The sequence below is a fragment of the Anticarsia gemmatalis genome, chromosome 1, assembly GCF_050436995.1.
Source record: "Anticarsia gemmatalis isolate Benzon Research Colony breed Stoneville strain chromosome 1, ilAntGemm2 primary, whole genome shotgun sequence".
NCBI classification, from domain to species: domain Eukaryota; kingdom Metazoa; phylum Arthropoda; class Insecta; order Lepidoptera; family Erebidae; genus Anticarsia; species Anticarsia gemmatalis.
In genome coordinates this window covers 10,704,453-10,731,619 of record NC_134745.1, presented here as the reverse complement: position 1 = coordinate 10,731,619, position 27,167 = coordinate 10,704,453, and the positions used below count along the sequence as shown (strand labels likewise).

Sequence of the window (27,167 nt, the reverse complement as noted above, 5' to 3'; positions counted from 1 at the left end):
TTATTAAGGACTTATAAATTGTGTCGATTACATCATCTTTTCGGGGCTTTTATTATTAAATGGTATACTAGGCCTCCCTTGTTAAGGGCGCGTCTCCACTGAAGGGGACTGCAAATCACTCACCATTTAGTTTCGTAGCATGTATACTGGCTACCTGCTACTGCCGTTGTTAAACAGTAACTTTAGTAGGAGTCATAAACACGATTTAAACTATTCTAGGAAGGCTGAACCACTTTCAAGGAAAGAAAGTCCATGTGGATGCAGTAACTGGCCGATTACACCATTTTCCACTAGAGTTTCATCGTCAATGAAAAGAGCAAAGCGTTCAAGAATAAGATTAAGAGTTCCGTCTGAGAAGGAAAGATGTCCAATGAGGATCGCTGAGTTGGCTGTTCCGACCAAAAGACACTGTCTAGATACTTGGAGACACAAATCGTATTTATTACCTGGATATATGGTAGATATTATCTATATTACTTACCTACATACATATACATCTTACCCATGTCCCACTGCTGGGCAAGGGTCTCTTCCCGTAATGAAGGAGTGGTTAGGCTTTGAGTCCACTACGCTGGCCAAGTGCGGGTTGGGGATTGTGTATACCTTCAAAATCTGTTCTAAAGAACTCTCAGGTATGCAAGGTTTCATCACGATGTTTTTCTTCGCCGTTGGAGCAAGTGATAAATATTTTTAATACACACATACTTCGAAAAGTCATTATAATTTCTTCTTATAACTCTTTAGGTAGACCGATTGAAGCAACATGTTTTGGATCAGCGACCGATTGTGGAAATACCGGAGGCTATCCGTTGCTTTCAAAACCAAAAACGTCAACCAGCTAAGAGGTAGCTATCATTAATACCTAGATATTAATAAACGATCCTGTAAATGTCAATCTATATAAAAACTTTCTAGACCAATATAAATTTATCTTATATACACAACTAGCTGACCCGCGCAACTTCGTTTGCGTGTATCCCGCTACTTCGACAAATACAGTCAACGCACCAACACATATTGGATACTAATTTTCAATTCACAATAACTTCTCTTTCCCTTAACCGCGTTTAAAATATTAAAATGTTTTTTGGTTTCTGTGACTCTTCTTTGATCGCCCCCCCTATCAGTTTTTGGAAAAAATATTTAAGTAATGTACAGATTTTTTTTTGTCTTATATGTATAGATCAAAGTCGTAGTACCTACTTTTTAATAGGACGCTACCCCCGCCGCCGCGGCCGGCCCGTACCGTGCCGCAATACTAATATCGTGATATCTCCTAAACTATATGTCTAAATAACACACTGTAAACTGCAAAAATAATCTAAATTAAATGCTCGTGATGATGAACTTACTTATTTTGATAAGGATATATGTATTATTGGTTATATCACCAGTTAAACATCACCCAACGAATTAAATGTTTTTTTAATACAGAAAAGTAGTTTTTGTGACTTAAATAAAAAAGCTGGATATATGTCATCGCGGACTTTTTTGTAGAACTAATAAAGACCAATGTTTTTGCTATACATTGTTCTTACTTGTATCCAACGGTATAAGCGGCGCACGCACAAATGCAATCTTCAATTAGATTTTTTTTCTGACTTCTTGGACATAAATCGCTATAACTCAGCTAATATAGTTTCAATGTATTTCAATTATATATAAAAACCTGTCGGAGAAAATACTCTTTCTATTAGTGAAAACCGCATCAAAATCCGTTGCGTAGTTTAAAAGTTTTATGCATACGAAGGGACTACAGACAAAATGGGCGACTTTGTTTTATACTATGTAGTGATATATCCATGAACAAATTCTTAGGTCTTAAGTTTATTTCTGAACTAAAAGCTTCGTAATTTCAGGTCCAAGAAGACTATCAACAAATTAAGCCTGAATACGCCTAAACAATATGCAGACAACAAAACGTTATGTGTTATATTTGCGAATAAAGTTCTAAGGAAACTATCAAAGCCGTTAAATTTGTTATTAAATGATGAGTTAGTACCATTATTGTTATAGAGTGTATTAGAATCTCATCGTTATAGTAGTAAACGAACGAAGTAATATTATTTTACACTTTTCAGCCTGCAAAAATTAGCCAGAGTTGTCGCGGATGATGTAGACCGAATTACTAACTTTCGGAAATATTCTCGTAAAGAGAAAGAAAAGCTGTATAAATGTAGATCTATACGGAACCACGTAATTAAGAAAGTAAGTAATTTTGTATAAGTCCTCCTGAGAAAGCAGTTAAAGCTCGTTTTAGTAGTCATGGTAAGTTCAACATTGTGTAGCTAAGTTGCCCCAGCTAACCAAATCATACAAAAAACAAGTCTTTATTTTTTACAGATTACGGTATGGATATTAGATATTCTACAGGACTACGAATACAAAAAATTGGAACAGGATTTGAGAGGTGGGAGAAAACAATTTTAAACTCAGATTTTTTTACACTTAGCCCCTCTACAATATTTAAAAATACTCCAATATCTAATGCACTTCATTCAAAAGGATATTTTTTACAGATCTAGAGGAGGAAGAGGGACCTGTTCTAGATTTCCTTGATGACGTAGTTAATTGTGTACTGGTAAGTTTCCAAATACCTACAGTATTTATTACATCTATGTGCAATCTAGAGATTTAACCTACATATTAAAATTTCAGAACACCTGCGCACCATACCCATCTTTCATGTATATCGAAGATGAGTCTAGCAGCTCTGAAGAAACAACAGAATCCATCCATGAGATAAAAGCGATGGAACCAATTGAAGCTAAATTAACAGACAGTGAACACTTCAGGAAAGAACTTACTGATATAATCAATACTTTATGCACAGATGAAGAATACCTCCAAAGTGAAATTCATAATATTATTGACAATATTATTAAAGACTCCGATGAAGATATACAAAAGGATAAATCTTTACCAAGTGGCGATCAATTAACCGATATCGATCTCGATGAAAAAGTGGACGATTTGTTAGACGATAAAACAGAAATTGCTGAAGAAAATGTACCCATTGATACTGACCAACCCACAGAAGTGGAAGCTCCTAATGAAAACGACCTTATTGTAGATCAGAATGTAGTTGAAAGTGGGCCTGAATTAGGTGAAAGTAATGAGGAAAATGAAATAAAAGAAGTCGATGACAACGGAGGGTTAAATAAAATGCCTTCAAAAGAAGGAAACCTCGACCTAAATCGTCAAAACGATAGTGATTCAAATGTGAGTGACTGGAGCAAAAAAGTTACGTTTTCTAGTACAGAAATGGGTAATTTTTTCATTTTTTTTCTCGATATTAATTAGCTGATAATCCCTCGTGATTTTTAACTGATTGTCTATTTAATATGGTCTGGATTCGATTCCAGATCAAGCTTAAATAAATGTGATTTTTTGTAACGTTCTACCTAGCAAGTAAAAACTTTATGAGCAATTTAATGAAGGTAACAGCGACACATTACGTAAAATGTCCTTGCATACCTTATATTTGTTTAATACATTTATCGAGGGCATGCAAAGTCCCCAAGTCGCACTTGGCCTTGTGATGGACTCAAGGCCTAACCCTCTCCCGCGTTCGAAAAGAGACCCTTGCCCAGCAGTGGAACAGGAATTTTAATGGATTAAAAAAAGACTATATTCACCTTTCCTACATTAGTCTACTCAAATTACAATATAAAAACTACTTACCGTAAAAAAATTACATGTGTGTATTTTTAATTTCAGTAAAAGAAAAGCATCTACTTTCTGAAATAAGGTATTTATAATATTACTTCTTTAAACCTTCCAAAAATAAATTCGTTTCTTAAATATATACATTAGTAATTGGATAACTATGGAATTATTCTTTCATCTCATTCCGACATAAATACAACAGATATTAACTTTGTCCACAGTATAAAAGCCACCCTACAAGAAAGAGAAAATGCTCTAAACGAGAGTCAACTCAGCTTAGGACATGACAATAATAAACGCAGCGTAATATTTGGTCCACCCAACCCGAATCTATTAAGTAAGTAACTGTTACTCTTGCTATCAAACCTAGATACTTATATATTGACTAGCGGACCCGACAGACGTTGTCCTGTCTACACGACTTTAATTTGAAAATTTTAAATCATCTAAACCATTCTCAGATCCCCTTGAACACACACAAAAAATTTGATCATAATCGGTGCAGTCGTTTAAGAGAAGTTCAGTGACATACACACTTACAGAAGAATTATATATATAAAGATATCATTAATGAAAAAAATGTACATGTTCTTTGTTGTTTTCTTTTACTTATAGGTGATGCCGACGAAGTATGGCCCGATGCTTTGGCACAAGATGCGCTAAAGCCGAGCTCAAGTGTTACCCAATCCATTTCATCTCTAGGAAAACTTTCTGAAGTTGACGAAAAATATACAACACCGTCCCAAGCAGATCACATTAGCATAGCTGAAGAAAATATTAAATTACAAGATAAAAACGTTACGAAAATACGAGACGAAGCTACAGTGGGAATCGATGATGAAAACAAATCGTCACCTAAAATTGAATCTAACGTAACTACTGAATCGAAAGAAACAGAAAATCAAATAACACCGGCAGATGTCATTACAGCTGAAGAAAAAACTCCTGACGCAGGAGCAGGAATTCAAGAATCAGATAAAATAAGTGAAGTACCAAAAGAGAAAATAAAAACCGAAGAAACTCTACCTATAGATATAGCAGAAAACCAATATATCCATTCGCTCTTAAGCATCTTGCAAAGCCACGAAAAGCCGCTGCTAACCGGGGAAGAACTTGAACAAGCTGAATTAGTAAGCATTGAGAAAACACTAGAATTACATGACCTTAGTAAAATTAAAACAGACAAACAAAGGAAAACAACCAAAGAAAAAGAGTTAGAAACGGCTCAAGATTTTGTTACTTTAGAGTTAAGGCCGGCAGATGAAGGTTTTGATGAAAATGTAAGAATCCCACCGCAGAAAGAAACACAGAAAATTCGGGACTGGAGTAAGTACCTACTAAGATACAAAAGATTTGGAAACTTAACTATTTACAACATTAATTATAAATATTTACAGAAGTCGAACTCCAGGGAGCGCCCTCATGGATCACACAAGTAAATGCACACGGCGAACCTAGTGAAGATTCCATGCTTTTAGCAGAACAAGGTAAGCAAATAAGAAAAATATAGTTAAGTATGGAGATGTACCAAACTTAACTCTCAATAGCCTCTATAAATAGTTTTCTTATTTTCAGGAAAGCCAATTGAATTGACATCAAGTCACATAAGGAAATGGTGCGAGGATTTAGATGTTGGTTTTAAAAATCTCGAAATTTGGAGAGATTGGTTACGAAAAACCAGTAACGAGATTGACTGTTTGTTCAGAAAAAGTATGTTAAATTATAAGTAATTATGTTGTCTGACTTGCCGCTTAATTAAGTGTGTAACTACTGATTAACTTACTTGCAGATAGAACTTGTAAGTGTCCTAAACAAAAATATTCGAAAAAGTGGGTAAAATTACAACAAAACATAACTGCTGATGCAGATTTTCTAAGAAGAATTAACATGCGTACACATAAAAAGTTTGAAGTGTTTCAACAATATAGAAGTTTTAAGGTAGGTCTAGGTCTTAATAAGATTAAATCTAGAAGTAGGTAATCGAAAAAATTATAAGCACACTACCTTTTTGTTTCAGATTGCTTCATCAAAACACACTTCCAAGTGTGCTTGCAAAACTAGAATTAATTAACAAACCGAAAATCAACAGTAAGTAATATTTTTAATATGGCAACATTACTAGTGCAAAAAGGATACTCTATTTACGCGCGAGTTATATTCAAAATGCAACTCACTATTAAACAAATGACTATATTAAAACTTAAACATAGATTACATAGCATAATTACAAGTGCCGTCATTTAAAGTGGACATTAATTTGATTGAAATCGTATTTCCGTACATAGGAGTCTCGACATCCCGCGAACACCCACTTGCCGTTAAAAGATAGATCCCTGATACCATCACAATCCGATCCTGTTAACTGTACTCGTAACATACTGTATGTTTCTAATGTCGAAAAAACTGTACAAGTGCCATCTTGACGACCCACAATAAATGTGTGATTTGGTAGAGCCGCTGCACTCAGTACTGGGTTGGCTGATTCATGCCATTCCTTTAGAATAGAGCCATTTCGGATGTCTAGTTGTACCACCTGAAATGTGATAATGGTGTCTTATGTATCTATTTATAAAGACCATGCATGCTCAGAAGTAACTGTTCCTAACTATAACTTTAATATTTCAATAGCAATTTAAATACTTTTAAATAGTGCTGATAATACGCCGACAAAAGGTCGTAGACCGAACGCATCGCGTACAAGTCGGAGATGGGGCATTTTGAATGAGTAAGCTCATCCACAGCTCAGTATTGTATGATGTATAGAATACGGTAGTTGCCTACCAGTCAAATCAGCGACTCTTTATGAAATGTCAAAAACACATTTTAGTATAGAAATACGACGTAGTGACGTCACTATTGCAGATTTTCGTTGATATCAAATGAATGTCTAATAAAATGTTTCAGTCTGTAATAATTACAAGATCAACATTATTTACGAAAAAAGCTACATAGCCTGAGCATTTAAGATGAACCTTTTACGAGTACGAGTTTAGTAGTTTTTCGTTAACCCAGGCAACTACACAATTCTTGTGCACAATAATATTTACCTTTCCATTGCTGCAGCCTACGATAATGCTCTGTTCTACAACAGTAACAGCATTGCAAGCAGAGTCAAGTTGTTTGCTGAAGATGAGCTCTCTTCTCGCCACATGTGCACAAACAACAAGTCCAGTCTCACATCCAACTATTAGCAGCTTGTTACTAGTCCCAATCTGGAATGTAGAATAATTTTGATGGTTTAATTGTGCTTCGTTTTGTATTTTCGTAAATAAACAGTGTTTAATTGTAACAATTTGATTTCATTTTAACTGAGCCCATTTTTTTGGGCCAGCCAAAGGATTTTTTTTTTAGTTCAATTTTAAAAACTATTAAAACCGTAATGTTGGTGATAAAGCAAACATTTAGTACAATAGTGGTCAAAAGTTGTCCACTAAATTAATATGCAATGTTGGCTTTCAGAAGTACTTCATGGAAAATCTGATGATTTAGTAAGCTAGTATAATGTGACAGTAACATTACCTCTCTCTCATTCTCTACTTCAACTTCATCATTAGTTGTGGTAATAGTACAGCAGTTAATCTGTGGTAATTCTGCTATTATATTAGCCAAGCACTTTGCTTCTCCCACATCCCAAAGTTTTGCAGAACCATCTCTGCAAAGAAAATACATTTCATTTTTTTTAAATAAAGAAGAATTTCATATTATTTATTTCATTTTATTTTGACTACCATTACTGAACTGGCCACAGATGGAGAACACCTAAAGCATAGCTATGGACAAGGATTTAAGTCTTTTGTAGAACTATAACATAAAATGATGGAGACCTTCTCATTGGCTAAAGCAAAATACATATAGGTACCTATTTAAATGTGAGAACTCACTTGCTAACAGACACAACATTCCTTCCTCTCTCCACAATAGCAATATCACAGACAGCCATAGAGTGTCCCTTCAATGTGACAGGGTTGATGCCAGTCTCAGCTGACCAGATCCTGCAGGAACCATCAGCTCCAGCAGACAGGACCACTACCCCAGATGGAAAGTATCTACACTTGTATACTGGACCTCCATGGCCTTTTAGATTGAGGATCACTTCACCTAGCAAACATAGAGTACACAGTGTGATTTTTTGAAACCATAAACTATACTATGTTAAATTCCTTTGTGAACTTTTTTTTATATTTTTTTTTACCAATTAAGTATTAATATGTAAAATTACTTGTTCTAGTATCCCATACTAAGAGTTTGTCTTCTTCACATGAAGACACAGCCAGTGCGTTTTCAGCTACAGATACAGAGAGAACTGCCTTGCTGTGTATCTTGTGAGCTTTGGAAGGTGCTACAAAGGCAACCCTGAGTCCAGAAGCCACATGCTTCACAACCAAACATAAAGGGTTACTGGACACATACTGATAGTTGTCTGAGAAGTTTATTTTTACTTTTCCATCGCTCAAAGTCGTCAAAATCTTATCGTGGATACTGTTATGATTGAGTATTTTAGAAGATATCCATGCTTCACCTTTAGGCAACCTGGAAAAGCAATAAGTTTTGAAGAATATAATATGGTGTAACTATGTTGTATACGCTAGTAAGAAGTGTATCTACCTTACAACATCATTCCAATCACTTTGAATAGTTACTACCGGTATTTGGTTGGACATTTTGCAGCAAATGCTAACAACCTATGGATATATAAATTACAGCAATATATTGGACTTTTATCTGGTCTAAGTTAATATATATATCAGATGTATTTATAATAAGTCTATTGAAATAACAAAATGCAATGAGAATTCGAGCCGATGATTTGCTAAATTTAAGCAAATCAAACCAAAACAACACTGACAGATGACAAATGACCAAGTGACATTATAATATATAAATGTCACCGCTAGACACGAGAAACACTGTAAAATCCGATTATTGGGGAATCATTTTGTTTCGTTGAACTATTTAAATAAATATTATATATGCAATACATATTCAAAGGGAAGAATACAAAAGACGGATGAAGAGGATTAGCTGGAAATTGAGGTAGGTATTAGCTTATACTTCTCAGCTATAATTAACACTGCTATAATTATAAAAGGAAGAATTTATTTGATATTCAGTAACAAGCCGATTTAAACCGATTATAATTATTCGTTTGTGGGAAGAACTGGCACCCCTAAAAAAATCGTAGCGGGACACTTTCATTCATAATTATGTACAATTACTTTGCAACATTGTCCAAGTTTCATTATATTAATTTTAAATGTAATTCTGAATTACAATAATTGTTTGCTATATAATAAGATAAAATGATTCAGTAGTAAATGTTAAAGTACTAGGTAGTGATTTTTACTCTTTATAGAATTTATTGATGTAATCGATTACCGCCCAAATCGATTCCACATTAAATGTCAAATATTGTGTTAGTCTGTGTCTGGAATAGAATGGGAAAGTTAGTGTTTTGGATAAATTTAATCAAAATATAAAGGGGGAGATTTGATTAAGTTTCTTATTCGCAAGAGTTAATGTTAATATCAATTAAGTAACTTTAGAAACAGTTACTTCTGGAAAAGGATTATGCATTCATAGCTATCATAAAAATGCATTTTTCCATTCCCGATTCGCAACAATTTCACGACGACAATGGAATCTCTTACACGGTAATGTAACTTATTTATTACTTTCCATACAATCATATTTAAGTATCCAAATAAACAATGTAATGTTTGTAAATATATTTCAATAACATTGTTTTGATGATTTTGTGTTGACAGTATCTAATTCTTGTTTCTGTCAAGGCAAAGTACTAGCAAGTGGATATTCATATAGCAAAATGTTATTGTGTTGACAAAATAAAAAGTATTTTATATTCCCCTTGCACTTTTGAACTTATAATTTTTATGAATGTGTAATTGTTGAAACAAATCAGTATATATTTTTCTTTTTTTTCTTTTAGGGCTACAATATACACATTGACGGTGTCTTCCACTGCACAGCTCGTTACAAACAGCTGCTCAGCCTTCACGAACAACTACAAGCACAAAATCCTTATGTTAAACTACCACAGTTCCCACCAAAAAAATTGTTCCTCACTAGTTCTCAGCTAGAAGAAAGGAGAGTGTTATTGGAAAAATACATGCAACTAGGTAATCACTTTAATTAATTACTCAATTAAAATGAATAATTGCTTTTTTGTAATTAATACTGGTCTAGCAAGTTAGTTTACTTTATAATGATCATAAAAATTGTTATTATTAAAATGTAGTTTATTCATACACATAACTATATTTTAGTAGCAAATGAATTTAATTTTTATTACTACATTTTGTTGAACCTAGCTCTGAGGTCATGTAGCATGAAAAAAGTGTGTAATACAATGTTTAATCACAATATGATAGTGGAATTATGATAAAAGTTTTATGAATCATCATTATGACATTCAGATGTTACTGGTAACATAAGATAATATTCAACCTCTTTTTTTAGTTGGCCAGAATCCTCAGCTCACAAGCTCTGACCTTCTAGTAACATTCCTGTTCACTGCTCAACAAGAAACACATGGTATTAAAATGCACGAAGTAGAAATTGAAATTTTATTGATGAATGGATACAGAATACCTCTATCAGTGTCTTCCATTGACTCATCAAATACTATATTAGATATTGCGTGTTCACATATCAATCTTCCTAAAGAACTTGTGAAATATTTTTCACTTTACCTTTTTAATTGGAGTTGTGCAAAAGATGGCCAGCCAGCATTAAAAAAATTGGAAGACTATGAATCTCCTTACATATCTCAAAAGTATGTCCGGCCGGAAGATAAAATTGTGTTAAGGAAAAGGTATGTTTGTGTAACACAATTTCTATATTTAATTCTATTATATGAAATATATTATAACAAGTCATATCTGTTTCAGTTACTGGGACCCTTGTTATGATGTAGACCTAATGATAGACAGAGTATCATTAGATTTATTGTACCTGCAGATAATAGAAGACTTGGACCTGGGATGGATAACAGCTGATCCACAAACTAAGGAAATACTGGCCACACATGAATCTAAGAAACAAAAGAGAGAGGTAGGTAAGATTGTCATAAGTATGTACTACAAAATATGATAAGAAAAACAGATAACTTATATCAAATAAGTAGACATAACATACATGATATTATATTAAAAAGTCCCATTTCTATTGAACAATATCTAGTACATGAGTTGTGACTGTTTTACAAACATCAAAATATAAAGTAGGTGCCTACATTACACAACACAGCTACTTATCATTACCAATCAGAGTTTGGGCACAAGAAGTCAAGTGATATTGCCCTATGACCCCATCCTACACAAGGATACAAAATGAATCTATTTCCAACATATTTATCTACAAGGAATGTATGCATACAGAGCAATGCATTTTATAAATCATTGTACTTAATGTAAATAGTGTTTATCAGTTCATTATTGAAAAACTATCCACACTGATTATGCTTGTTTATGTTGCACTTGAAGTGTTGGATGTTGATTATTTCATTGACCGATGAATGTAATGGACATGCAAAGAGAATATTATTATTATAAGTAGAAATTAAACTCATTATATAGTAAGCGGATCTATGCGAAAATCGCCGAAACGATCTGGCGCAAAATAGAATAGGGTCCTAAAAATTACTTGTATGAATGTTCTAGCGATATTCATTATTAAAAATCGAGCCAATTTTTCAGAAGTCATAGATTATAATCTGTAGTCATTGCTTTGACCCTTTTGTTTCTAAGTTACGGCAGTTTGGAAGAATGTCTCCCAAACAATCGTTATTGTATCTACTTCAAAGCTTGAGTGGCGCGCAATTGGGGGCGAGTATTAGCACTTTTCTCAATGAGTTAGAGTCGGCCTATAATCATGCCGACTTGATATCCTCGTTGCGGAGGTCAACAGTCAGTTGCCAGCCTTATAACTCTGTCACTAACATAGTAATGAGATTCTATTTATATGAATGAAGTAAAGGTTTATCACTTGCCAGATAATGCCATGTTAGTATTGAATTAGTCAATAAACGCGAGAGGATTATGTCATCGACACTCATCGATGACTATCTTTTAAAAGTGCACACTGTAGGTAGTTTATGAATCATACCTGCACAAGTCGCAGATTTTTAGTGCTCTCTCAAATTCTGTAATATATTGTTACTATGTCGATTTACAAGTAAACTATGCAGCGCTGTATATATTTTATTATTAGCTTTACCCGCGACTTCTTTCGCGTAGAATGTAAATCCCGATCTCATAAGGGTTTTGGATAAAAGATATGTTGTTCAGCAATCTGCTCTATCTTACAGCAAAAGTATTATTTAAAACGTTGTAGCTGTTCAAGACTTGAAAGCAATAGTTTCGCTATCTAATCCACCACCGCAAAGGTCGCATGTTGAGTTTGATTCCCGCAATAACAAAGTCATTTGTTTTGGTTTTACAGCGTGTGTATGATTTTTCATGTTTTGTAAAGCAATTCGTGATCGTTTCCTGCTACGGTAATCATAAAAAAATCACAAATGAACAGGAAATATCGTGTGTGTTTATAATATGTTGTTAAGGAAAACGTGCCGAAACTGTAATATAACTCTGCAAACAAATCTTTTTTCGTGCTAATATGCGAGTGCGCTTCGATCCGTATTAAAAGATAATATCAAGTTGCAAGCACAGGTTTAATACCCTGCTTTACGTGTTAATCGGCAAATGGGTTGTAATACATCTGCTTTCAAAATGATCCTACCTACTTAGTTCATGAATAGGTACCTACCGGGTTTACGAGTCCAAATAATCATGATATTCTTCTCCCAAAGACTAGTCGAGTTACCTATGCAATTTTTTTCTACGTAAAAAAACCTGAATCTATCCGACTACTAACGCTTGACCCGGCCTTGTCAATACGTAATGTAGGTGACTGGAATAAATGCGGTCATGTTAGGGACATATTCCTTGAACACTGACGTATAGACTATTGCATTGGTCATGGTTACGAACTTACGTAATCGTTTGAATGTCAATGATCAAGTGCGAAGAACCCCGTTACTATTCGCATCAGAACTAGCTGCAATATTATTGTAACTTCAAATAGATGATTGTACTAGATGATGCCCGCGATTTTAGTCATGCGGAAAGATTTGCGAGATACATCTCAATTCCAGGTTAGGTATAAATCATCTTTACTGTGCGTCTACACCATAGTCCGTTCGGTAGTCTTAGCATGATAGAATAACATACATTTAATCGTCGAAATATCTAAACGTTAGCATTTAATTTTATAAAATTAGTTATCCTTCTCAAAAGGCAACTTTTAGTTAGCTGCCTGTACCAAATTGGAAATGTGCGTATCTACACTTTTGGTCAATTGCGTCAGTAACAGACAGTCGGTTAGCAAGTCGTCTGATTCTCATAGGGGCAGTTAACTCTAGTAGTCTAGCACCGACAAGTTTGTTCCTCTCATTTCCAAACAAACAAGATCTCAGGTTGTTCTTAATTATCATAAAAATACCATTGTATGTAATTATAACCAACAGCTTAAAATATTGCCTGAAACACGAACCGCAGTTTATTGTTACTTAGGCATTCAAAGGTCATTCCGAAATCGGACGCTCTCCACTAATTGCCCAATTTGCAATGTATCCTTTAATATGATCATACATTGTGTAGGTCAAATAGAATATGATAAAAACTCGAAAATGACTTTCCTTGTTTATCACAAAAAGAAAACTCCCGAACTAAGATAAATTTGCCTTCGTGGTCTTCGTAGAAGTCTTTACAAATAATGACCTGATTGGACTTACAACCCAAGTCAACTATTTGTGGACCAAACATATCATAATAATTCTAAACATTTGGCCTAAATGTATCATTAATGAGACTTTGTTATGTACGTGTAGGAATTGATTCCACGAATTTCAGCACGTTGGTAATACAAACACCAAAAATGCTGCCCCTTTCGTGACTAATGCTGAGTTTCAAAGTTAAAAACCCAATAAACAATTTTGTGTAAACAAACAATTGGTTTTACGTGTATCATATTTCAGTACGTGGAGTTAGCGAGAAGTCTGCGTCATTACGGGCGGGTGCCTGCCGGGGAGGCGGTGACGGAGACCTCCAACATATCGGGGGGCGGAGGTGACGCTACCAGCCGGGTGCGTGTCTCACTGGCTTCCAAGGAACTCACGCTGTCCACCGTCGACCAGCCCTTCAGAGAACAGCGGTATAAAGTCACCAGGATGAGGTGTTGGAGGATCACTACTCTGCATACTGTAAGTAGCAGTCGGTTATATTTTGAAAAGAATAAATAAAAATAGTAAATAAATATTTTTGGACACGGTCATCTGGTTCCAAATTAAGCAGAGCTTGTACTATGGTAACCAAATAACTGATAAACATACTTATATACTTCTAAATACATACTTATTTTGATAAATTAACATCCAGGCTCATCACACAAATATTTGTCCCGGGTGGGATTCGAACCCGCCGTACGCGGCGCTACGGTTATTTTGGCGAGGTGACCACTTTAACCACTGCGCCAAACGTGCAGTTAAAGAAGTAGACTGCCTATCTACTGTCAGGATTACAAGGCATCTAGCAAATAACTCATAAATAACTTACAACACTACTGGTTTATACTAGTTACTACTAATATGGTAAAAAAATGGAGTGGTATTAATTGTTAATAAATTTTATGATTAATGGACATATTAATGTAACTAATTTGTTCAGTATTTTAAATAGGTATATATTTTAAAAGGAAACCTGTCTTATTTTACTTCTAAGAAACAATCAATCAGTATTTTTTGTGTTCATAATGCACCGCTCATTTTTTACCAGTCGTTTATGCTATCTTATTGTTTTAGATTGAAAGGTCACAAACACAAAACGGTCACGGGCCGCTACTAGAGGACCCGAGCAGAAACTTCGAGCTGTCGTTTGAATATCTCATTAGTAAAGACAATTTGAAATGGATAACCTTGAGGACGGAACATGCAACGTTTATCAGTGTGTGTTTACAGGTAATATTGCCATTATATTTTACACGTGGAGCAGGTTTCAATAACAAAATGCTTAAATTGAAAATTGACAGCCACTTTATTTGCTAAATGATTAATGATAACGATATTTTTTGAGATTATTTAGAAAGTATCTGTGTATTGAGCTTAGCCTTAACAGTTATAAGTACCTTAACAACTCGTCAGTTCAGCTAGTATCAGTCAAGCTGATTGATTATAGCCGTATAGCATTAATATAATGTTACAGTATAGCGGCAACAGAACTATCACGGTTTATTAGATACAACAAACAAAGAAACGGCCTGGTGACAGACAAACAGACAGATAGCGAAGTCTCAGTAGGGTTCTGATTTTACTTTTTGGGGTACCAAACCCAAGAAATACTGTTACTTAAAATGTAACCGTTTTTATATTTCAGTCGATAGTGGATGAGCTGATGCGTCAGAAGGAGGGCTCGGGGCCGGCGTCACCGCAGTACTCGAAGCGCGGCAGCTTCACGTTCGTGCGCCGCGACGGCTCCAGCCAACTCATCACACCCTCCTCCTCTAGCGACACCCTCAGCTCTACCGTGAGTTACTTATTAACATAAAATAGTCTTTTAACTAGGGTATATTATTATGTTAGAAGAAAAATTATGGTAATAAATCCTTGCCAAAATTCTTTAAAACTGTTCTTGAAGATATGGAAAGTCTCCAATTCACACCGGTTCAGAGTAACGGACTCAATGTTCTTATTTTGGGAGGACTCTGTGAGTGAGCTGGAAATGTAAAGCGTTATGACGAGACTATGCTCCCATTGCTGGGCTAAGACCTGACCTTTCCATCCTCTTTCATAATACCGGTTTATTTAAGTAATCATTATGTAACCCTGATCGAAAATTATAGGTATGTACTAAATGATAATTTGATCAATTAAAATTGCATTCAATGTTGCTACGTCATAAACCGCAATCAGTTTGAATGAATAACGAATATAACCGGGCATTAGACTCGCATTACAGTTAAAAGCGAATTCAAACAAGGAAATCACATCCATTGTACCTACTTACCGTTATACTAAACTGCCATTAATGTACTTGTACAACAGGTATTTAATATCGCCACGATACTTACAAGTTTGTGATTATTTAAATCATTATTAGCTTTAACTAGGTCAGTGGTTCAAAGAGCTAGTGTATTTATACAACTACAAATAATTACAGATTTATGTAATCGGATATCAATATTATCTATCTTCTCATATATAACTTTTCGTCTCTTAATAAATGGCAAGTTCTCCCCGTCTTTTCTAATTAAGCTGGTTACTTACTCTATTGGTGTATATATTGATAATATTTATTTTTTATTCTTATGCAATGTTTACACAACGCCAACTAACTATAACTTGCTAGTCAACCTTAACCTGTTTGGTAATTTGAAAATCGCGTGTATCATTACCTATACAATGGTTTTTTAATCAACTAAATTAACTGTATCGTTGTTATCGTTTCAGAATGGAGATTCGTACAATTCGGGCAGTTCGAGAGAAATATTTTCAGTACAGAAGTTGACGCAAGAGTTCGCCACCGTGTCGTTCAGGTCGGGCAGAGATTATGTTGAAAATAACGCGTTTGAGGCCATCGGAGACGCGGAACTATAAGGTCCCCCTCCTACGAATTTAAATCGAATGAATTTTTCCAAAGAAAAATTAATTACTCGGAAACAAAGTTGCCAACAATGTATATAATGTAAAAGAATGTATACATATTGCATTTTTCGTATTTGTACAGAATATTTTTTAATGATCTAATTGTCTTTATAGATAGAAGTTACATTATATCTATTAATTAAGTAAATACTTGGCTATGATGTTTTATGTAAATTGTATGTCATATCAATCGAACAGTCTACTTGCCATATTATGTAAGTATATGACTTAGTTACTAAGTAACAAATGTAATTTTGCTCATGAGTTAATATTTGTCATTTATTTAATTATTGTATGTTTATTGAAACTATTGTTTTATTTGCCAAATGATTAACAACACTCTCTAGTACTTGATAGCTGTGTTACGTTATTTTTGGCGTATTTTCGTTACTAGTTTTAGTATACTACATTACTTTTACCATTTTGCGTATATTAAGTTTATATTTACACTTTTCAATCTTTAATTCTATTAACTGTTTGTAAGTGCCTATCTGTAATAGACCGGTAATTTGTAACACAATGTCTCTGAAAAAATGGTATCTTAAATGATTGTCTTCAGGTATTCCGTATGTTCCTAGTCCCTGCAAATCATAACAGCTGCAAATTTGCATTTCCATCAAGACCATTGGCTAGCCCGTGAGATAGACACGTGATACTTTTTTTTTACTTTGAAATTAAACCAATTTGGGAGTTGTTAAAATTTACTCTTACATTATTTTCTTCTGAATCTGAGTGAAAAAATGTTGAACCATACATTCTTACAGTGTACTATAGATCTGAAATGGATCGTTGCATTTTTTCACGATCACAGTAGTCATGTAGTCATAAAAATAGGTAAACTAAACGATGATAATAATAATTATAACTCATATATTATCGGTCAAGAAGTAAGTATGGATGCGCTACTTGTAGTCAGTCGCACGGGTGACTCAGGCTTGCTACACACATATTCGGTTCGACATTAATCGGGCTAGCCGGGTAGCAAAACCGAATATGTGTAGATGAACCCGATCGGCACAAACAGAACAAGCGAGTATCGGTTTTGTTACTCGATAGTGTGTATAATGTAATGAATATGCATGTAGCAAGCAGTACAGAGACTGTTTAACTTGCTCTATAAACACGACTGCCTGGTTGATCATAGATGGTACAGTAGTGCATCTGTACTTATTCACTTTACGATTGTGATTATGAATGATGTTTCCAACTATCTAGTAGGCAGTGGCGAAGGCTCCATACAACTCGATTCCTACCGGCTTCCCTTTCTGGACAGACTAAATATTAGTGTTAAATTAATTGTTTACTATTGCCTAATAATACACAATTAATTAATAATAAACAATATTTAAAGCGAAATCTTTAACTAGAATCAATAATCTAATCGAAACAGTACGAAAACGCCTACCCTTCAAAAATAACGCTCCGCTAAAACGCAACGTGAAGTAATAATAATGAAATAAACCGTAGGCGCTGATCGGGAATCGCGTACAATAAAAACTATGGCGGCGATGTCGCTTACGACCTTTTGGATCGCGCTTTACACCGCGCTGCATAGTGGCGAGCAAGCCGGAGGAAGAGCGGGTTGCCTCGCGCTACAGCGCTCGCGCCGCCGCGCCGCGGCGGACACATGATCTTACGCATGTTTCTGTCGCGGCGCGAGCCGCGTGCAAGAGCGAGATGGCGAAATATAAGTATGAGTCCAACATTGTTCACCAGTTTGACATTAGGTTATGTTTGTTTACTGTTTTTTCGCGCGCTCTATAACAAATTAGAATATTTGTGTTTATTACAACATTATTCCTTATTAAATGTTTGTGCATAACTGTGAACGTATCAGTGTATTAAAGAGTAATTGTTTTGCATGTTTCTATTCGAGTAAATTTTCATTTTGTCAGATTTATAGGTTAAACTCATTTCTATTAAAGTGTTCTGCGTTTATCCATAATGTGTTTGATATTTTATTGTTGATGAATACATTCTAAATTGCTTGTATAATATGTTATAAAACAACCAGTGCGAGACAATTATCAATCGTTCGATATACGTTATCTCAAATATGTGCTGTTGTGTTACCTACGTGTTACTATACTGAAGACAGATTAACTTAATGCAAAACAAGCATGATTAGGTAGCATGGTAAGTAGGTACCTATGTATTATTAGACTGTAGAGAGAGAAATAAGAGACTGTAGTCGAATGTAGATAATACTCTCATATTGTTATTATGCAGAATTTTACGTCGATATTCTTACGATGTACATAATATGTAGGTATTATACCTAGACAATGACTAATAGCTCCGGCTTACCTTTTGTAAAAACTGACCCTTCGCCACTGCTAGTAGGTACTTTAGTGTACACATGTACATTCGTGTTTTTATATGAACTTTGTACTATCCAAGATCTATAATGTAAAAATACATTAGTTATACTATTAAGTAGTGCTGAAGGCAACAAATTACGTCGTTTCTGTTTTTATTATTTTTAATGATACCATTATTTTGTAGGCTGAACTTCCCGCCTTTTAAGACTTGATTGTTCGAATTCGTCTTTTGAAATTATTTCTGGTCGTTTAACTCGTTATTTGTGTTATTGACTTTTAGGCACAGATACATTTTCAAGTTTAAATTGAAAATAGTAATGATGTAAATGAAAATAAATAGTAGGTATTCCTAGTTTGCTCAAATCATTCTTCACCCACATTTTTTATTATTACTCATAATACCCATACTTCATTGTAATTTTAATTATGAAGTTACTACATTGATCATAGCAAAATATATGATTATGCCAATCGTTAACTTTACAAGGTATATTTATTGTTATGAAAATTCGTGTTATTTTTGAGGGACCACTGTATTGTATTTACTGTAATTAAAGCATTAAATTAAATCCGCCCTATTTTTAGCGGCCATAATATATTCTGTTGCCATATCTTCTTTTTGATGATTCTCCTATTATATTCTTCTAATTCTACATTTATTATATTATTTTGTACTTGGTAAATTTAATAAAATAGTTTTTAAATAACTCTGTGCTTTTCTTTGAACCTTTAAAATTGAAAGGAGTGATACAACAAAAATTAAGTAATAAATCAATAATTTAATAAAACATAAATTATTATATGTAACTTGCTAGATTTATTTAAATAATACACCAAACATTATATATTTACTGCTCAATAGTTCTTCTCCCAGTTCTCGCGCTCCTGTCTCTCCTTCTTCACTTGATCTACAATAGGTGTGAGGTAGAGTTTGTCTTCATCATACTTGGTCCATTCCTCCTTGGGGAGGATGGTCTTTGTGATTGATAGTTGTACGGCGCGAAGAATGCGGAAGTTGCGCTCATCGACGACGTGCTGGGGGAGACGACGAAGGGCCTCTTGGACATCCTCAGTTTCATGGAGACAGTCGTCACGAAGGAGACCTAAAACATTACACAGTAAAGTAAAGTTAGTCTGAATAACTAACCCCTGGTTTCTGAGGTACATTTAGTGGCAGTTTATCTATTCAATAGCGTTTAAACTCATATAAAACAACGCTATTGAATAGATAAGCTACCGCTAAATGTACTCAGAAACCGGGCATAATTCTTTGAGTACTTGTTAAACTGAGTAGCTCAACTTACAGGTTGATGGGTACTTTTTCCCATAGGGTCTAATGTTCTTATCTTACCCTGGCATCCCACAAATATTCTGGATTTCTAACAATGTTAGATAGCAGAAATTTATTTTTATAGATAAATAGTAAAATAGTGTCTGTTCTAAGTGTAAAAAATAATCATGTTAAGCGCAGGCCACATTGGAATATAGGAAATAATTATAATATAGGGCTGGCTTATTACAGCCCTACAGTTCAAAGTTGTCCACCACATGAGCAAGATCACTGAAAACAACACTAATTTTACTTTTTTCTTAGTATGGCAAGCCAGCTTGCTCTTGATAAAATCAAATTCAATGTTATCAGATTTGAGGTAATGTTACCAATTATAAAATTCCAAACTAGCCCATGATTGAACACCAATTGGAAGTGAAACTAGTTGGATTGTTTGTTTGATTCAGATCACTTTCATTTTCCCTGATCATCGCTAGTTGATGAGCTAGAAGTATTATTTAACATTTGCTCAAATGGATCCAATTATATTGGAATTCCTTGGAAGAAAGCCCTTTGGACTTAATATGCTTACTGGTATGCTGGTTTATGGAAATAATGTAGTACAAAATAGAACACAAGATTATTCCACAAGAAACAGTTTAAAATTTAACTAATCTTACACTTAGCTATATACAGTTGTTTGAATATATCACCTTTACCTTTTTGTTGTTGTAAAGTGTATGTTTCCCATATATAGTGCAACAAGAAATAAGAAAAGAAGAAATATGTTTTTATAACAAATATAACCTCAATACCAATAAAAGCTAATAATAATTATTATCATTATTGCACTCTTTTGTTTCCCTTACATTTTAGCAATAAAAGTATCAATTTGTAAACAACAAGTTAAAACAAATATATCAAATAGATAAGTTAAAGTCAAAATTGTAGAACTTATGATTTTTAGTTTTCTATGCAGCCAGAAGCCGTTTCCATATAACTCTTACTTTAAATACAGCAGTTTGTTGTCTGCTATATATTTTGACTAAATTATTCTTAATGAGTAAATATTTAAGTAAAAATGTACACATTACATGAATAAAATAAAAGTGTTGAATGTATACAACAATAATCTAGCCAAGAAGTCACATAATCTAATAGCATGTGATGATGATGAGATGACTCCGATGTTTACATAGAATAAGGTGAAAATTAAACTATAATACATACCGTATTTGTTAAATCCAGAGAGGTTGTAAGCCCATCTCTTCATGTTGTCTGAAAATAATAAAATACTTGGTTACATAACGAGAATGCAACCCTTAGGAAATTATAATGATTTTAGGGTTTTGGTTATTATACTCACTGAGAGCCACTGCGGTTGTCCTGAAAGCCATTTTGATAGGTGCTTTTAAACCTTAGTAAAATGTGGTTTTAGATTAGAACAAGAATCGCAGAAATAATGCGAGGCCCCTGACTGAAAGCAGGATCTGTCACAACTGACATTGACGCTGACAGATAGGTGAATTGACACAACCATAATAGAATATAGCCAGCCTTAAAATTTTATTAATAATATCCCAAATTCACGATCTAAAATGACAGTCTGGCATACTTGGTTACAATTTTCTTTATCAGTAAATGTATATTATCTAGATTTTTCTTCTTTGTACAAAAAAATTGACATATAAAAGATAAACCGCGGCAGATTGAAATACAAAATTGTTGATTACGTCCGAGGAAACCTACTTATGTATAGTCTCTGTTATAGTCTGGTTTAGAAAAAATTAAGCATGCTTTAAAGAATCATTCCCTTATTACCGCTTTTTCTTTTGCCTAATATCCAGATCTCTTTTAATTGTGACTTTGTTAACAGACAGGCGTTCGTTATTATATATGTTAAGTAACATGAAAATAGTTGAAAATACAAGTATCTTTGATTAGGAACGGCTGTTCTAGAAAATCCATTGGCACGACATTTAATGGCACGCCCAGTATTAATTATTATTGTACGTCTGTTTCGTATCTCTGGACTACAGAGTCCCGGACATTTGGAAGGCGTGCTCGGCAAAGGCCTCCCCATAACTCTCCACTGCAAACGATCTCCGGCGGTCTCGGGTTTGATTCCCATTTCCCGGGTCAGGCAAAGATCTATTGGTCTTTTTTATTTTCTATTCATAAACGAAGAATAATCAAATAGCGGCCACTTAAATAGCACGGAGCAGCCAGCTCAGCATAATGTAGTGGGAAATGCCAAATATTTAGTTTTCCTCATTATAGTACATGTTATAATAATTTTAATTCCATAAAAAAATATCCATCTTATAATCTCAGATTCATCTCTACCAAGAGAGTAGGTATCGTTGTATTTACGTCAATCAGGTCATCAGGTGACAGCTTGTCAAATAAAAAAGTCGAAGTATTGGATTTGCAAAAAAATCTAATCTAAACCATTGTATTTTAACTTTTTAGTTATAACAATTTATCCAGTAATTCAACTACTGGTAAAAATGTGAGATAAAATCTTTACATTAAAAATACTTTTTACGGACGGCACATGGTTAGAAAACGAATGTCAACAATCAACACTGGAAAAATGTAGATGGTATGTAGTCGGAGAAATTATTACACATCATAGTTAAAAGTCCTACGTATCCATCGAACCTATCTTTTATAATAATTATAATATAATATTGAAGAGTCGTATGATAAGCTCGCCTTGCGCGTGGCTACTTCGTGCTTCTTATCAGGTTGTTTGTTTTCTTGTCTTGAAGTGAACTTCGAATGACCTCGCTCGACCTCATAGTTCCCCAGTCCGCTTATCATTATCAGCACGAATAAAATGAGACGGCGGAAGGTAATTCATTTAATTCACCAGATATCGTAGCGCGATCACTTACTGTTTTCGGTTCGTACGAAGCTATCGTTTTTCTTGTTATCGTCGTACGTGTAGTAACTTCTATAGATACATTAAATCGTACAGAGTTTAATTTTGTGTGTTGTGTAGTGATTTTTTCGTTCATCCTGCATTCAAGAAGAGGAATGCCAAGTGACTGTCGAGACTGTTTGGGTATTCGTTATCGAATTAACACCCTGCACCAAACCTGGAAGTGGCTGCATCAAACCATCGCCCTTCACGAATATCTGATCTCCCTCTCTTCGGCTGACACAGACGCCTGTTGCCCTATGCACTAGGTTATTTTATATGGACAATTTGAACTCTAATTAGTCAATTAAATAAGTAGTTAAACTATTGATATTAATTAATAAACGCTTATCAAACTATTCTTAGTTCATACAGAAAAGTATCCGTTTGAAGAATAATTTTAACAATATAGAGTGTAAAGATGGCTCAAGCAATGATGAAGAAGATTGCCACAAGCAGTGCCTGCCTAGTGATCGGCATCACCAGAAGATCAAGTGCCCGCAATTTGGCAACAGCAAGCAAAAATGTGAACACCAAGAAGGAGCGTGTCTTGCCTTCGGAGGGGGAGATCACCAAGTCAGTGTTTATGTCTCAATCAACTGACATCTACACCAATCTGGCTCTGGAAGATTGGATGTACAAAAACATGGACTTCTCCAATCATCATGTTATGATGGTTTGGCGTAATGACCCATGTGTTGTTATTGGAAGACACCAAAACCCATGGTTAGAAGCAAATGTTCCATCCTTGTATGAGAAGCAGATTGCCCTGGCTAGGCGCAACAGTGGGGGAGGTACCGTATACCATGACCGTGGTAACCTCAATATCACCTTCTTCACCCCTCGTGAGAGATACGACAGGAAGTACAACTTGGAACTCATCACAAGAGCACTCTACAGAGGATTTGGAGTCAAATCAGTCATCAATGAACGCCAGGACATTGTTGTTCGAGACCAATATAAAGTATCCTTTTCAAAATAACACCAATATTTTAAATATTCTAGATTTTAGACAAAGCAATTTATTATAATTCTGGTAATAATCATGTAAGATCAGCCTTTGGATATAGGTCTATCAATAGTTTGTTCAAAGCTATTTAGTTTTTCAAGTGTTGAACATTTTAATGAAACAGTTATTTTATTGTAGACTTGTCATCTTGACTGACTTGACTTTTGACTGATTAGGAGTTATGTTTCACACATAACTTATTGCTTGAAGTGTTGACTATCATTTACAAAAAATCAATAGTTTCCTTAGCAGTAATATTATTAGGTATCTGGAACAGCAGCTAAGCTAGGACGTTTATCAGCGTACCATCACTGCACTCTTCTAGTCAACGCCAACAAGGCAGATCTCAGCCAAGCTCTTGCTAAACGTGAGGTGAGTACTTGATCTCCAACCAAGACTGGAATCTAAATCTATAATACTAAGTTTTCTTTTCTATTCTCTATTTCTTGCTCATATGATTTAAACCCTTTATTTGTTGTGTAAGTTAATGATCTTTTATTTACGATAAGTTTTATTCTTGACCCATTTTAGTATGCTATTGTATTTTACTGGAAATTTCCATTCTGACAAACAAACTTCCAATGATAGAAAACCTGATTACTTTGTATCATAGAATAATAGTAGCGTTGTTTGTAGATAAAACTGACATACATAGATTCAGCCCTTAGTAACAATAGTTTGGTGTGCTCGTAACTCGTAAATAACAATGTATTTAGTAGCACCAAACGGCGGCCTAGTGTGCTTTTTTGCATATTCAATAATGTCACAGGTCAAACATGTTGCATTTCATTGTTTACGTGTGATTCATCAGTTTCTGTGAGTTAACTAAGCGTCTGTAGTAGTTTGTACTGCACACTTATTTTTCTGTTTCGCTTTTTACAATTTTTTTTCTATTAATCTATTAACCCTTTGTGTGGTGGTGCTTCCTGATAACTCTATACTTACAACCTACTGACAATGACTTGACGGCCCTCCACATTTTAAGTTAAGGACATTTTTAATTCTATTTAGCATGGCATACAGACTAACGCGACTGCGTCGACCCGCTCTGCTGTGGCGAATCTCTCGGAGATGAACAACCGGGTGACTGTAGACAGCCTGCAGACCGCCGTCGGCTACGAGTACCTCCGCACACCCGCCCTGCATTTAGAAGATGGCGGTCAGGGACAGATCTCAAAACAACGTGGCTTCCAATTTGTAAACCCAACCGACGATTGGTTCCCAGGTAATCTTCTTACAAATTACACCAAATTTAGTTTTTTACCTAAATACCTACTTGACTAATTACTGTTCAAGCTGATTAAGTTTGTTTATTTTTTCTGCAACGATGGTGAAATCCGATAGTCTAGTTCTTTAATCGTAAATAATTAATTAGTAATACTGTTTAAACAGGTCTTGCCGAGTTGAGAAAAGAGCTGCAGACTTGGGATTGGTGCTTCGGAAGAACTCCGGTGTTCACAGTGAGCCGCGCCTTCCCTGTTCCCGCAGAATTGCTCGCTCCGTCCAAGGTATACTCCGCGACACAGGAGCTTATTATCAACATGACAGTCGAGCACGGCCTCATCAATGACGTCACTCTCAACATCCCACCTGGACTGGTAGAGTCAGGATTCCACGGTGAAGCATCAGTTATCACTCATCTGAAAGGAAAGAGGTTCACCTCGGAGGCTTTAAGCGCGTTGCAAGAGGCGATGTTGACTCGTCACTTGAATACTGACGACAGAAAACTGGACGATAAGGAACAATTCGTCGCGAAGTGCTTCGATCAAGTGGTTAATACAGTGTAAATCTCTAATAAGTACATTTATTATTATATATTATAATTATAAACTATATGTGTAGAATGTGTCACTGCAAAAAATGTAAAAAGATATAGAATAATAGATGATTGTTGCTTTAATTAAATAGTTTATTGTATTGTCGACAAAGAAGCTAATTATAGTGTAAATAGTAGTATATTAAATTTATATTTTTATAACTGAAAGTGTTTTGCTAGTTGATATACTTGTTAGCTTCTTGTTCCAACTAATATCTCTCCTTTCAATGTGTTTCAACGCTTCTAACAATATTTCTTTTCTTTATTAACATTCGGTCTGCTTTATTACATTACTTATGTGTTTTTTTAGTTAAGTGTTTATATTTATGAATAATCTACGCATGTAACTCGATGTTGTCGGTTCACTTCGAAGGATCACCACGAATCTCTTAGCAAACTATTTGATGGAGGCCTACTTTCCTTGCTTGCAACAACATTGTGTTATATGTGTAGAATTCAATCACGCGAATCGCACCTGTGTGCCGAACGCTACAAGAATGCATCATATCATTTGTTTTAATTAATTAAATTATAATTTTGTTACAGAATTAACGTACCCACGTAATGTTACTTATCAAACATTTTGTGTAGCATGTATGTACTGTATTGTAATAATCGTGTAGACTTCACTGACTAAAATACCCATTTCATAACCCCGCATAACCTTGTTTTCGTAACATTGGTACAAAACGGGAACTTTTTTGTATGAAATGGATGTAGTGTTTAGTGCTTACCTTATATTTTATTTTTAAGACATTTTGTAATGCTATTCTTTTTTTAATTAATCGTACAAGTGATGTGTAATAATAACGTGTTAAGTTTATTATTATGCCATATTTAAATGTTAAAATTCTTATGTTGTGCAAAAATATAATATGGCTTAAGAAATTGGACATAGTTTTATGTTATTATTTTTAGACGGAAGGTTGGATTTGAAAGTTAACTTGTATACAAATAAATGTTAAAATGAAAATATTATTTTTTATTCCGAAACTATCCTTATATTTCCATTTAAAAAGTTTAGACCTAAATGATAAATCAGTATTTTTTCACGAACATTAATCGAACCTACTACTGTGCTGCAATCTCAGTAGCCGTATCAATCACTTTTTTTCTTTTGCTTTGCACCGTACATGTACTCACGATTTTATTTTGTTCGTTCACATGGACTTAGTCGCGTGAATTAATTAAGAATGCTTAATAGAGCTGAGAAAAGATTTCCAGGTCCGATACGAAATAATAATCTGTTCACAGACATGTGTTAGGACAAAATATAATACCTATAGTTCTAAATTAAGTCAAGGTCTTAGTTCATTGACAAGTGTGCTCTGCTGAAGTGTAATTCAAGGTGAAGATTCTATTGCACCAGTTACATCACGCGTGCTTTTATTATGTTTAATCGACTCTAATCGATAACACCGATTAATTTAACTGCTTTGAA

General features: G+C 34.6%; 7 protein-coding genes across 9 annotated transcripts; 5 read left to right on the top strand and 2 right to left on the bottom strand.

Moving 5' to 3' along the window:
- Positions 1 to 223: 223 nt before the first annotated feature.
- LOC142975830 (uncharacterized) lies at positions 224 to 2,691 on the top strand. Its single transcript, XM_076118915.1, has 6 exons — positions 224 to 457; positions 745 to 845; positions 1,860 to 1,994; positions 2,082 to 2,208; positions 2,344 to 2,410; positions 2,520 to 2,691. Exons 1-6 carry the CDS (start codon positions 308 to 310, stop codon positions 2,636 to 2,638), a joined length of 699 nt encoding a protein of 232 aa, XP_075975030.1. The 5' UTR covers positions 224 to 307; the 3' UTR covers positions 2,639 to 2,691.
- LOC142975814 (uncharacterized) lies at positions 2,637 to 6,870 on the top strand. The gene is made up of 9 exons (XM_076118891.1): positions 2,637 to 3,268; positions 3,721 to 3,751; positions 3,891 to 4,006; positions 4,285 to 4,995; positions 5,067 to 5,156; positions 5,245 to 5,379; positions 5,459 to 5,607; positions 5,687 to 5,757; positions 6,733 to 6,870. Exons 1-8 carry the CDS (start codon positions 2,686 to 2,688, stop codon positions 5,738 to 5,740), a joined length of 1,869 nt encoding a protein of 622 aa, XP_075975006.1. The 5' UTR covers positions 2,637 to 2,685; the 3' UTR covers positions 5,741 to 5,757; positions 6,733 to 6,870.
- Positions 5,840 to 8,523, bottom strand: Lis-1 (LisH and WD40 domain-containing Lis-1). Its single transcript, XM_076118904.1, has 6 exons — positions 8,275 to 8,523; positions 7,889 to 8,199; positions 7,551 to 7,767; positions 7,189 to 7,321; positions 6,717 to 6,881; positions 5,840 to 6,202 (listed from the first exon to the last, which is right to left on the bottom strand). The coding sequence occupies exons 1-6, from the start codon at positions 8,328 to 8,330 to the stop codon at positions 5,906 to 5,908; spliced, it is 1,179 nt and encodes a 392-aa protein (XP_075975019.1). The 5' UTR covers positions 8,331 to 8,523; the 3' UTR covers positions 5,840 to 5,905.
- A 557-nt stretch (positions 8,524 to 9,080) lies between these two features.
- On the top strand, positions 9,081 to 19,412 carry Snx17 (sorting nexin 17). The gene is made up of 9 exons (XM_076118844.1): positions 9,081 to 9,320; positions 9,617 to 9,806; positions 10,147 to 10,501; positions 10,578 to 10,740; positions 13,724 to 13,948; positions 14,546 to 14,701; positions 15,117 to 15,266; positions 16,190 to 17,602; positions 18,728 to 19,412. Exons 1-8 carry the CDS (start codon positions 9,261 to 9,263, stop codon positions 16,334 to 16,336), a joined length of 1,446 nt encoding a protein of 481 aa, XP_075974959.1. The 5' UTR covers positions 9,081 to 9,260; the 3' UTR covers positions 16,337 to 17,602; positions 18,728 to 19,412.
- Positions 19,413 to 19,464: 52 nt separating this feature from the next.
- Positions 19,465 to 21,500, bottom strand: LOC142975803 (cytochrome b-c1 complex subunit 7-like). The gene is made up of 3 exons (XM_076118880.1): positions 21,342 to 21,500; positions 21,206 to 21,253; positions 19,465 to 19,808 (listed from the first exon to the last, which is right to left on the bottom strand). Exons 1-3 carry the CDS (start codon positions 21,370 to 21,372, stop codon positions 19,561 to 19,563), a joined length of 327 nt encoding a protein of 108 aa, XP_075974995.1. The 5' UTR covers positions 21,373 to 21,500; the 3' UTR covers positions 19,465 to 19,560.
- Positions 21,501 to 22,372: 872 nt separating this feature from the next.
- On the top strand, positions 22,373 to 26,699 carry Lipt1 (Lipoyltransferase 1). 3 transcript variants are annotated; one of them, XM_076118857.1, is made up of 5 exons: positions 22,373 to 22,580; positions 23,314 to 23,865; positions 24,175 to 24,282; positions 24,922 to 25,135; positions 25,303 to 26,699. In XM_076118857.1, exons 1-5 carry the CDS (start codon positions 22,578 to 22,580, stop codon positions 25,695 to 25,697), a joined length of 1,272 nt encoding a protein of 423 aa, XP_075974972.1. In that variant the 5' UTR covers positions 22,373 to 22,577; the 3' UTR covers positions 25,698 to 26,699. The 3 variants fall into 3 exon arrangements, with proteins under 3 accessions (XP_075974972.1, XP_075974984.1, XP_075974980.1); XM_076118869.1 differs by having other exon boundaries at positions 22,374 to 22,580; positions 23,268 to 23,865; XM_076118865.1 differs by having other exon boundaries at positions 22,376 to 22,580; positions 24,934 to 25,135.
- Positions 22,681 to 23,170, top strand: LOC142974982 (uncharacterized). The gene is made up of 2 exons (XM_076117622.1): positions 22,681 to 22,725; positions 22,823 to 23,170. Exons 1-2 carry the CDS (start codon positions 22,681 to 22,683, stop codon positions 23,168 to 23,170), a joined length of 393 nt encoding a protein of 130 aa, XP_075973737.1.
- Positions 26,700 to 27,167: the final 468 nt, after the last annotated feature.

Bases quoted from the DNA above. Each gene is read 5' to 3' on its own strand.
- LOC142975830 (XM_076118915.1), top strand. From the start codon at position 308: ATGAAAAGAGCAAAGCGTTCAAGAATAAGATTAAGAGTTCCGTCTGAG. The intron at 1,995-2,081 runs GTTAGTACCATT...TACACTTTTCAG, and splicing joins AATTTGTTATTAAATGATGA to CCTGCAAAAATTAGCCAGAG. The intron at 2,209-2,343 runs GTAAGTAATTTT...TATTTTTTACAG, and splicing joins GGAACCACGTAATTAAGAAA to ATTACGGTATGGATATTAGA.
- LOC142975814 (XM_076118891.1), top strand. From the start codon at position 2,686: ATGTATATCGAAGATGAGTCTAGCAGCTCTGAAGAAACAACAGAATCC. The intron at 3,752-3,890 runs GTATTTATAATA...CTTTGTCCACAG, and splicing joins CATCTACTTTCTGAAATAAG to TATAAAAGCCACCCTACAAG. The intron at 4,996-5,066 runs GTAAGTACCTAC...AAATATTTACAG, and splicing joins ACAGAAAATTCGGGACTGGA to AAGTCGAACTCCAGGGAGCG.
- Lis-1 (XM_076118904.1), bottom strand. From the start codon at position 8,330: ATGTCCAACCAAATACCGGTAGTAACTATTCAAAGTGATTGGAATGAT. The intron at 8,200-8,274 runs GTAGATACACTT...TTGCTTTTCCAG, and splicing joins GATTGGAATGATGTTGTAAG to GTTGCCTAAAGGTGAAGCAT. The intron at 7,322-7,550 runs GTGAGTTCTCAC...TTTTCTTTGCAG, and splicing joins AATGTTGTGTCTGTTAGCAA to AGATGGTTCTGCAAAACTTT.
- Snx17 (XM_076118844.1), top strand. From the start codon at position 9,261: ATGCATTTTTCCATTCCCGATTCGCAACAATTTCACGACGACAATGGA. The intron at 9,807-10,146 runs GTAATCACTTTA...CTCTTTTTTTAG, and splicing joins GGAAAAATACATGCAACTAG to TTGGCCAGAATCCTCAGCTC. The intron at 13,949-14,545 runs GTAAGTAGCAGT...TTATTGTTTTAG, and splicing joins GGATCACTACTCTGCATACT to ATTGAAAGGTCACAAACACA.
- LOC142975803 (XM_076118880.1), bottom strand. From the start codon at position 21,372: ATGGCTTTCAGGACAACCGCAGTGGCTCTCA. The intron at 21,254-21,341 runs GTGAGTATAATA...TATTATTTTCAG, and splicing joins GACAACCGCAGTGGCTCTCA to ACAACATGAAGAGATGGGCT. The intron at 19,809-21,205 runs GTATGTATTATA...GTAATGTTTTAG, and splicing joins CTCTGGATTTAACAAATACG to GTCTCCTTCGTGACGACTGT.
- Lipt1 (XM_076118857.1), top strand. The intron at 23,866-24,174 runs GTATCCTTTTCA...TAATATTATTAG, and splicing joins TTGTTCGAGACCAATATAAA to GTATCTGGAACAGCAGCTAA. The intron at 25,136-25,302 runs GTAATCTTCTTA...CTGTTTAAACAG, and splicing joins AACCGACGATTGGTTCCCAG to GTCTTGCCGAGTTGAGAAAA.
- LOC142974982 (XM_076117622.1), top strand. From the start codon at position 22,681: ATGATAAGCTCGCCTTGCGCGTGGCTACTTCGTGCTTCTTATCAG. The intron at 22,726-22,822 runs GTTGTTTGTTTT...GAATAAAATGAG, and splicing joins TACTTCGTGCTTCTTATCAG to ACGGCGGAAGGTAATTCATT.